The sequence below is a fragment of the Tachypleus tridentatus genome, chromosome 5 (genome assembly GCF_004210375.1).
Source record: "Tachypleus tridentatus isolate NWPU-2018 chromosome 5, ASM421037v1, whole genome shotgun sequence".
NCBI classification, from domain to species: Eukaryota; Metazoa; Arthropoda; class Merostomata; order Xiphosura; family Limulidae; genus Tachypleus; species Tachypleus tridentatus.
In genome coordinates, this window is record NC_134829.1 from 34,650,039 (window position 1) to 34,661,205 (window position 11,167).

The 11,167-nt window shown below is 32.4% G+C and overlaps 1 protein-coding gene across 1 annotated transcript; it reads left to right on the forward strand.

Annotated features, from left to right (window-relative positions):
- The first annotated feature begins 3,170 nt into the window (after positions 1 to 3,170).
- LOC143250325 (uncharacterized) lies at positions 3,171 to 8,832 on the forward strand. The gene is made up of 4 exons (XM_076500777.1): positions 3,171 to 3,586; positions 5,577 to 5,639; positions 8,305 to 8,413; positions 8,538 to 8,832. The coding sequence occupies exons 1-4, from the start codon at positions 3,286 to 3,288 to the stop codon at positions 8,830 to 8,832; spliced, it is 768 nt and encodes a 255-aa protein (XP_076356892.1). The 5' UTR covers positions 3,171 to 3,285.
- The last annotated feature ends 2,335 nt before the right edge of the window (positions 8,833 to 11,167 follow it).

Consider the following 11,167-nt stretch of genomic DNA (forward strand, 5'->3'; position numbering starts at 1 on the left):
ATGGTGTGTATCTGTGTATGTGTGTGGCCACCATAGCTCTAAAAGGAAATAACCTTGAAATGTGACATTTTGCACCCTTGCTAAGTGGATCTCGACGGTATGCATCTCAGTATTAGTACTTATACACCTGTGAATGTATTCTTTTTATGTGGAAAGGTAGCAAAAGAAAAGAAGTGGTACCTTGTATAACAACTTCACGAATATAAAATAGTCAATAAATTTTGGTGAAGACGTTTTCCAATAATGAGTTTTATGTCATGTTCCTGAGCAAGAAAACTATATAGGTTGTAGTTTTATGCTGAAATAGACTCAGAATATCTAGAATCACATAGTCATGTAGCAGAGGTGGTCTGGGTCCCTTTTAGGGAGCATGCCATTTTATTATGAGATGGGGCTCATACCATCCCACCAGTAATCTGAGTCATATGTGATCTTTGAATTACATACAAGGAAGCCCGTGTCCAACTCGATCACACAAAATATATCGACCTAAAAACAAGACAGTTGCTCGGTACATTCGTTCATATAACGTATAATACATAGAAAAAACCAATGTGTCTTGGTAATCGTACTTTCCTGAAGTGGCTTTTGTCATGTTATTTAGCAATAAAAGTATTGCTTAATACCGTACTGTAAATATAAAACGAAATATTTTTTTATAGAACTTCATTTTTCATTGAAAACATTGGTGGCATAACAGCAAATACCTTAGTTCAAAAATAATTTAAGTTTAAAATTACCAAGAGGTAGTTACTCAAGGTTGTGGGTGTCAACCTACAAAGCCCACACTTTATTCAAGGCCAGCTTTATACTGGATGTTGAGATTTGTAAGATCCTTTACCTCTTGGCAACAGATGTTAAAACAACTAATATATCAACCAAATAACATGATGAAAGTAATTCTGGTATTTTATTAATGTACAGAAACTTTGATATTTTTTGTTTTAATTAATTTTTATGTTGTTGTCTCCAGCTATCACAAGAAATACATATATATATATAAAATATTGAACACAACAAGCACACTGATTTAACTTTTAAATAAATTAATATTTCATTTAGATACTCCAGGCAATACATTTTTTTTCATCTCAACAACATAGTTCATAGAGATATTAAAAGTTACAACATTTTACTTGGGAAAGATTGGACCATAAAATTAGATAAGTGCTTAAACATATAATGACTTAGTGAACACAAGCATTTCTAAGTATTTTAGCTTGTCTGTAATAATTTGATGTTAACATAGATTACTTGACAACATATATATATTATTAATATGTTGACTAGCAGTTGTTTACAAGTTATTTATGTTTTCTTTTTCTCTCACATGGTCACTTTATTTCACTCACATGGTAGTGGTATCACTACCACTTTCTTAACCCTCCTATAAATAAACACTAACACACTTGATAATTCACCCGTGTTATTTAACTGGTATAAAGGTATACCTCTAGTAATATTTAGACATTATTAGGAAAGATTATCCAAATATTTGTACACACTGTTAAGTTAGGTTATTGATTTAGTCATTTAGTCATAATTAGAACGACAAAGAAAATCGTTAGAATGAATGGATACAGTTTCTTCAATGTGAGCTTTTACCCCATTTTGAAGAGTATGGTTTGTTTAACGTGTAAAAATTGCAAGTAACCCCTGTACTTTGCACTATAAAACCCCTACTATGCGGGTTCGCATCCGCATTGCGCTAAACATGCTCGCCCTCCCAGCCGTTGGGGCATTATTATGTGACGGTTAATCTCACTATTCGTAGGTAAAAGTGTAGCCCAAGAGTTGGCGGTCTGTGGTGATGACTAGCTGCCTTCTCTCTAGTCTTACACTCTTAAATTAGGGACGACTCGGTGCAGTGGGCTAACAACCTACTCACTTAAATACCTTTTGAGAATCCGCAAGTGATTGCGGCTCTATGTTCCTTGATGGAATCGAGTGGTGAATGAATGATGAATGATATACGATATATAGTTGTCACTTACACAGACGGACTCTTTTATTATTCTACATATAACAGACATATCAGATGCGTAAGGTAGTGTTTCGATATATAAAATAATAGAAACATAATTAGAGTTATACCAATAAAACGGCCTGGTTTAATCATGTGGTTATGTCCTTTGATTTTATTCGATCAACAATTCCTTTATAGTACAAATGGTAGGAAAGGCAAAAACAAATGAGTGAAATCAAAATAAATAAATAAACACCGTATCGCTGTATCTGTTAACTAATGTGAAACTTTTCCAGTAATCTGTATTGATAAACCTCTCCTCAAACATTTAGATTTTTTCATGAGGATGGTGTTGACGAATAACCGTCTTCCCTTCAGTTTGTCACCAGAAAAGTAGGAACAGCTAGAGCAAATAGGTCTTGCTTAGATTTGTGCGTTGGCCAAGTGGTTAGGGCACTCAACTTGTAATCTGACGATCGCGGGTTCGAATTTCCGCCACACCGAAAATGCTCGCCCTTTCAGCCGTGTGAGCGTCATAATGTGACGGTCAATCCCACTGTTCGTTGGTAAAAAAGTAGCCCAAGAGGTGGCGGTGGGTGGTGACGACAAGCTGCCTTCCCTCTAGTCTTACACTTCTAAATTAGAGACGACAAGCACAAATAGCCTTCGAGTAGCTTTGTGCGAAATTCAAAAACAAAAACAAAGTAATGAAATCTTTCATAGTTTTGAAGAACAGAATATTTGATAGAGTTAATTGTAGTTATTAATCCCTATATAACACCATGGAATGCAGTATTTGTCACATAAGTTATATATTCGAATATTCTTTAACTGATTTTTTTAAAATTTAAATATGGTTACAATGTTTATACATTTATAACTACTCAATTATAATTTATATGTGTCATGAGAGATCTGTTAGCAGTCTTATTGTCGTTGATATCATAAATATCGACAAGACTTGTATTGTCAAAAGAAATTGCAAAGCAAAACTTCAAATAAATTTTATTTGCTTTAACTAAATTACAAATTGAAATCTTAGGCAAGTGTTGTTATTGTTTATTAAATCTTAATTACTTGAGTTGGTACTGCATAACATAAACATGATTATAATTTCTCATTTCAACCAATAACAGAAAACAATACACTTTGAAATCACCAATCATTATTGTTAGTACAACTTTTTTCCACCTAACAATGCCACTTCAGTTCATGACGTCATTCAAACAAGAATTCTTTGTGAGCATAGTAACACTGATATTTTACATAGAAACAATATAGAAAGTGACTTACAAAGCGTACAGTTCAGAGAGATTTCAATGGCTAATTACACTCAATTATTTTATATTTTCGGTAGTTTCCTGCTTGTTTCAGGTTTTAAATTCGTCTACGAAACTAAACGTGGTTCTACTCTTACATTAATATGTTCAAACCAAGCTTATAAAAGAGGGAGAGAAGAACCAGTTATTTGGTACTCAAATCGCAATGAACTAGTTATTAATAATGAAAGAACGCAAATAAAATACGGTGGCAAATTAGTGCTAACCGACGTGCAATTTGTAGACGCGGGAATTTACACATGCAAAAATCGTGAAGGTGATTACAAACATGATGTCAGAGGTAAATTCAAAGTTTTTTTGTAGACCATATTTTTATTTATTAAACGATAGTAATTTAACAGAAATAACATCTAAATCTGAATCGTCCATCTTGCTTTTAAATTTCTTTCAGCCATAACCTTTTCGTTTGATATTTCACCATGTGTATTGATTATAAAAATAATTGCCTGTGTATACGTAAGATTACACAATGTAACAAAATTTTTACTTTTTCTTGTTCCTGGGGACAAAATATTCCTAATTGCTTATGCCTAAAGTAAATGGAAAAGGCCTATCTCTTCAAACTTTGCTTTTGTGACTTGGGAGCGTGTACAACGAAAACATGATGGGGGGAATATATTTGGGGGCTGATACTTGAAAGGGATTTATATATTTCAGTCGCAAATCTCGAAAAAGTACATCTAAACATCTTTGTATAACTTTAGTATAAAAACATGTAAATCTTGATTCATATGTTGTTTTAATCAGACATTATGTAAATGTGCCCGTTTCTACACGTGTATTGACTACAAAATTATTTATATTACCCATGTATACATAAGATTATGATGACAATAGTATCACTTTTAACTTAATTATTTCGCAATAAAAATTTCATATTATGTGTTACTTATTTGTAAACAACCAAGCGGAATGTTCATATAAAGAAAAATGAAAATTAATTCTGTCATTAATTATCGTTTGTAAAGCATTTGAAATTAGTTTAATTGTCATTAAAAATTCGATAAACCATATTTTATCAATCTTACTATATGTTTGTGATATTTATTTGTAAGTCACGGTAGAACAAAATTTATCAGAACAACTTTATGACATTGTTTAACATTTCGTAAATGGTGTGATGTAACCGAAAATTGGTTGCTTTTGGGAAAGGTTTGTAACAGACCTTTCCAATGTAAATTTTTATATGCCCAAATATGAAAATATATTCAAATGAGAATTTAAATTTTTCGAAACAAAAGTATTTATTGTACTTAAGAGCATCAAAAAATTATTTTGATTCGCCAGAACAATTCATAAAAAGACGTGCAACAAGTCGTACGAACACAAATGTCAGGATAAAAAACGCTGAAGTGTCCCAGGCGACAGTACGTAAAAAATATCTGTCTTCTAACCGCTGAGTAATTAGATAGATATGCATGTTATTGTACACACACACACTTACCAGTCACGTCACTGGTGTAGTAATTATAGATTTCTATGTGATCAGAGACCAGATGCATTACGGTAAACCTGTAGAGAGAAGTGATGAGGCTCCAAAGTTATTTTGATATAATGAACTCAACTTGTGAATGTTGAAGCAAAGTCTTGTGAACTGTAAATATACAAATTATATTTTCGAAGTTTTTTAAGAAAGTATTTTCAATAAACAATACTTTAAATTTACAGTGTAAGGTGTTAGATCGCAATATTATTTATCTTGATAAATCCACAAAAAATTAAGTATTTGCTTTTATATTAACTTCAAATGAAAAATTTTCTCGGAATGCATTTCATGCAACTTCTGCATTATGAGGATATTATTTGATATTTCGTTTTTGCAAGACACAATCATATACTGGTACATTTTACCAACGTAATATTCCCAAAAGAACCTGTATTTTCATAACTGATATTAACATAAACAGTGACAACAGTTTCACGTTTAACTGTTACAAATAAGAATTTTACAAGGGAAACACCAACAGAAATCAAATGTACCAATAAAAAAAAGATCGTGTGTAATTTCATAAATTTCCAAGTTTGTGTGGTTAGTTTCATTAGGTAACTCCATTAAGAAGAACATAAATAAACAAAAGTCTACTGTTAAGAAACTCGTTTGACACGTTTTATTTTTCTCACGATAGGTAACATTTATGTTGTTATTTTACAGAGTGAGTCATAATTAATATTATAACGAGTGCGTCGTGCTCATTGTGAAAAACCTTAAAATTCCAACGGTGACACAAAACGTGCTAACAAAAATATTAACGCTCTGTTGTTTTCCCCAGTGTATGTTCCAGCCGAGAATCTCAACTGTACTCGGGGATACCGAAGAGATGCTGACAGGTGTTGTAAGTATACATGACACTCAATTACTTTAAACTGTTCACATTAAACACAAATAGATGAATGACTTTTAAAATTATGGAATTTTGGTTAAACAAATACGTTTTTTCACACTAAAGACGTTGTTAGAACAATAAAAATTAACACTGGGTAAATAAATTTTTAGCTATGTACTTTTAACGCTTTTAGATCCATGTCCTCCTGGACACTATGATAACGGATCCCAAACTCACTGCCTGCCGTGTCCAGGAGGGACTTACATGACATCTTTTGCTGCTGACGCCTGTATAGCTTGTCCTGCAGACGAAATTACTGATGAAGAAGGAGCTGATAATAAAGATCTTTGTAGAAGTAATGGAACAAAAGGGTTTTAAAGTTTTCTTTTATTGTTTCCTTAACATTTTAAAAATGTTTATTTTTGTTCAAACAGATTGTTATAATAAGACACTTCTTCATAACTTTCATGGTTTTTAATGCATTAAAAAGCTTTCCTTTAACTGGGAAATCCTACTACTCGTTTTTAAAGATGGACTGAAACATTTACGACAAATAGTATTGAATAGCTGTCTTACCTCCAGTATACGAGGTCTGTTCAAAAAATACGCGAACTGTTTGAATTGCGCGGCTCCAGATGGTTCCAGGGAAATCCGCTTGGTGTCGCTAGGTTTGCACAGATCAGCTGATTACGACGCCATTTCCAGATTGTAGATATCTTCATTTGTGTATTAGCTACGCGGTTTTAAGTGAAGTGCGATGTTTTCGTTTGGCGGATTTCAGAATGAATGACCTGAAAGAGAAACGACTTGCTGTGAAATTTTGTGTTAAACTTGGAAAATCTGCGACTGAAACTTTTGTTATGCTTAACACGGCTTACGGTGATGTTGCTATGAAGCGTACGGCATGTTTCAAGTGGCATGAACGTTTTAAAAATGATCGACAGTCCATTGAAGATGATGAGCGTCCTGGACGTCCTTCCACGTCAACTGACGACCCACACGTCTACAGAATCAACACACTGGTGCGGACAAATCGACGTCTGACTGTCAGGGAGCTTGCTGAAGAGTGTGGAATATCAGTTGGATCTTGTTACGAGATTTTGATCGAAAAATTGAAGATGCATCGCGTTGCTGCGAAATTTGTGCCTCAGAACTCGTGAAGTTTTGGCCAAACACTCGATCACTGTTCTTCTCCCCTACTCACCTGACTTTGCTCCTTGCGATTGTTTCTTGTTCCCGAAACTCAAAAGACCCTTGAAAGGAAGAAGATTTGAGACGATTCCCGAGATTAAGGCAAATGCGACGAAGGAGCTGGAGGACATTACAAAAGAAGCGTACCAGGAGTGTTTCAACAAGTGGAAACACCGTTGGGATAAGAGTGTGCGTTATGGAGAAGAGTACTTTGAAGGGGTCCCAGACCTGTAACTTCTAAATAAAGTACATTTTGTTTTATGACGTCAGTCCGCGTATTTTTTGAACAGCCCTCGTATCATTTCAAAATGAGGAACGGCTAACGCTGAAAGCCCTCGTTCAGCTATCCGCGAAATTGAAAAACAAACAAAACATTATTACTAAAAAAGACCTAAAGATATTTAACTAAAACAGTGTATGTCCCAAAACATAACTTAAATCTATGTTTAATATGTTTATTTTGTGTTCATAATGTCGTTTTTGTAATAAAATACAGTAATTTGTTCAAATGCAAAACAAATGTTTTACTATAAGTTTATAATAACATTGGATTATCAAAACGTTAGCAGCGTCTAATGAGTTCTCAATAAAACTATTCAAAACAATTGTTACCAAGTAAACGAAAAACTTCATGAGCAGTGACGTACGACGTTCAGTGTTTGTGGTCAAAATGGTATCGTTATTTCTCTGGGAAATTTAGAGTAAAGAGAAATTTGTAAAAATTACTGTTTTTTAATAGTGTTGTAAAGACGCAGAAACTGTCATTCAGTGGATGGGATTCGATAGTAAAATATAATTATGCACCATAATAAGTGAAGTAGTTATTTATAAAACTTAACACAGTAAGTGAATACCGATTAAACAAACTGACTTTATTAAGTAGTCAGTGGAAAGACAGTTTGTTTAATTTGTGTTATTCGTCTTTACAGTTTTAATGAATCGAAGTTGATTTAACTCACTGTGTTATACTGAGTTGTATAATATGTCAATTATCGTAAAGAAATGTCGAGATTTTTCTTATATAGTCTGATCACGTGTGTTTGGAATGGAAAGTCAGTAGGCTCCTTGTTGTATTCTCTATTAATGTAAATATGTTGGAAAACTTAGCTGATTTACTGTTATATAACTATATAGTTGTTGTTATTATATAAATGTACCATTTGTCTTCCAGTAAGGAGCTCAAATAATATAACAGGCGTCATTTTTCTTTGCTAATTATCTGTTTAACGTGTAAAGAAAAAATGTATATATACAGTTGTCAAATTGTAAAGGTTGTTATCAGTGCTTAATATGAAAATATATTATAAATGTAAGAAATTTCATATTTATTCAATTGAAATTATAATATGTTAATGAAGATTATTGTTGAACTTAAAGAATAATACGCATTTCTATTATTGTTAACTTACATTTGAAGTTTTATTTTTCGGTTTTGACCGGTGGAGTACGTAAACTGATTTTAAATACGACTTTCTGTCTTAAGATCGAATTGAAGTGGTTCCGAAGGCTACGCTCCACTTGACTTCAAAATTTACAGTTCCAAAATGTGCTTGGCGGACAGCACTCACTTTGATGTGTCTTAGTGCTTTGTGGTAAGTTACGACTGCAAGTTTTAACTGTGACGCATTATCCATAGCTTATTTAATTACAATGTGTATTTTAATGGACTTGAAACACGTGATTGTTATTTATTTATTTTCTGTAATGATCATGCAGCGTACTTTGTGTTTTCTACGCCTGGAAATATAAACCTCGAGAAGAACGGAATGTTTTGAAAAACCGTGTCGAACACAAACAGCCTGGTGCTGAAAAGATAACCACTGATGAATTGGATATATTGGAGGCTATGCCACTGATCCCTGAATGTGAGAAGAAGGTCTCTGCAAAGAATGTTAAGAAGACAAAAACTAATATACCAAGAAAGCAAAAAGTGACCAAACGAACAACCCTGGAGACGATATATGAAAACGACCTTGGGAGAAAGGAATACTTTGGTTCGAAATTCAATTAAGTTCTTATTCATTTTACGTTATAATTAATATTTGATGCAAGTAAATTCACATTTTTACAGTTAAAAAAAAAAAAGATGCGTTCAGAGAATCTTTAAAGTCGTTTGAATACGTGCAATTTTTTTTCTCCAAAATAGACCTATACATGTTCGATACCATTGAGGTCTAATAAGTCTATATGCTAGTTAAATTCATGAATCACCTCTTCTTCAATCTTAGTACATTTTGGAAGACAATTACCATCCATTAAACTGAAGCCAGAGCCAATCGTAACAATATATGATTGTGTAAGAAGTTCGCATTACCTTTCCTGATGTCCACAGCATTAGTAACATCTGGAAAACATAAAGATCAGAATGCCCTTTCGTAATTTTTCATTCACATACATACTACCCCTACTGATAATAAAAGCGAATCATTTTGTACATTAGTGGCACCATAATATATCATTTCCGCTCATATTGCTCACTTTATTTCGTTGTTACACAGAATCGGTATATAACGGCAACCTGCTTTAAAGGTGGATTGGGCCCTTCTTAGCCAAGTACCAGTGTATTTGTGCCATTTTGTTGCAAGTGGTTCTACTATATTTTGTTAATGACGCTTTGAGACATTTTACAACAGTTTTTTTTCTTCTTTATACTGTCAGACAACTTTCATTGGTCTGAAAGACATTTAGTGAAATATCCAGTTCTCTTCTTTTGGGCTTTACTAAGATTATTGATTGTTTTAAAACGCAATATGGTGCGTGATTTATTCCAAAGTTGCAAAAAAATAAGACAGTTTGTAAACTGTTTCTCTCTGTAACATAAGGTAAATAACCAGTCGTTTTAAGTTCAGATCACATAACTTTTCATGTTTAATTTATATAACAACAAATTGAGTAGAACACTTGACATTTAATTATAACCGTACTTTCATCTTGTCTAATTATATAACAATAAATTGAGTGGAACACTTGACATTTAATTGTAACCGTACTTTCATCTTGTCTAATTATATAACAAATTGAGTAGAACACTTAACATTTAATTATAACCGTACTTTTATCTTGTCTAATTATATAACAACAATTTGAGTAGAACACTTGACATTTAATTATAACCGTACTTTCATCTTGTCTAATTATATAACAATAAATTGAGTGGAACACTTGATATTTAATTGTAACTGTACTTTCATCTTGTCTAGACAATAATATAAACAATCTAGTTATCCTTTGTGAACGTGTAAAATATAAATGGAAAACAGTATTTAAGCTATTGTCTGCTGTATATCATTCTTTATTCACTACGTGAAACAATGTTTGAAATAGTTTTCCTTGTTTCCAGAAAACATTTATGAGATAACTGAAACCAATTTCACAATTTATAATTTTTATAGAAACATTTATTTGGTTTTATGCATGTTATAGTAAAATTATTGCTCAAATTTTGAGTGTTGCACCACTAAACATAACTATATTCTACATCTTCAGACAGAAACACCAGCGTCAAAACAAGGAAAAGCTATTAAAGAATACATCCAGCGACCTCTGTTTCCTAGAAATGTGAACAATTACGATGAACTTATTATCGTTAAACCAAAGAGTAAACAAGGACATCGAAAAAAAAAGGTTGTTATTCTCATTGAAAATTCTGACAGCCAAGATACGTTTATCATTGGAAAAGTTCGGAAACCAAACTGATTTTTCTTCAAAACTGAGAAATAGAATTAATAAACGAATTTATAAAACAGCCATTGTTGATATGTTCACTCTAGAGTTAAGAGAAATCAAGATGGCTTTTATCTCCGCTCTATACAGTTACACTAATGGGAATGATACTCACATTTGCACAAAATTTTTAAATTCACCATCATTGATATTATTGGTTTAGCAGAAACTTACATAGTAATTTAGCTATTTACATTGATGTAAATTACTTATTACAATATATAATGTTAAAACTTGTTTATAATATTAAATCAAAAGTAACGAAATGTTTGTATACATATTTTTCGCCCATTTAAATGTAACAGCTATTATACATTAAATGCTCATTTCGGTAATAATTGTGTGTTTGTTTATATTGTTTGTAATATAGCTCTAAGTATATTGACTGTCATAATATAATCCAGCAATTCACAGTTGTTACACTGAGATTTACATGCGACATTTTTTACTGAAACGTATGATCTACATGAACTTCTTCAATTTCTACGTTTAATGTGTTTGACATAGTTGATTACTTCGATTAAGCCACGTATTGGTTCTTCAATTATTACACATTGATAATTTTATTGTGCTTTGTCTACATGTTGAATTACGTATTAATTATACAACATTTTCAGTAGAAT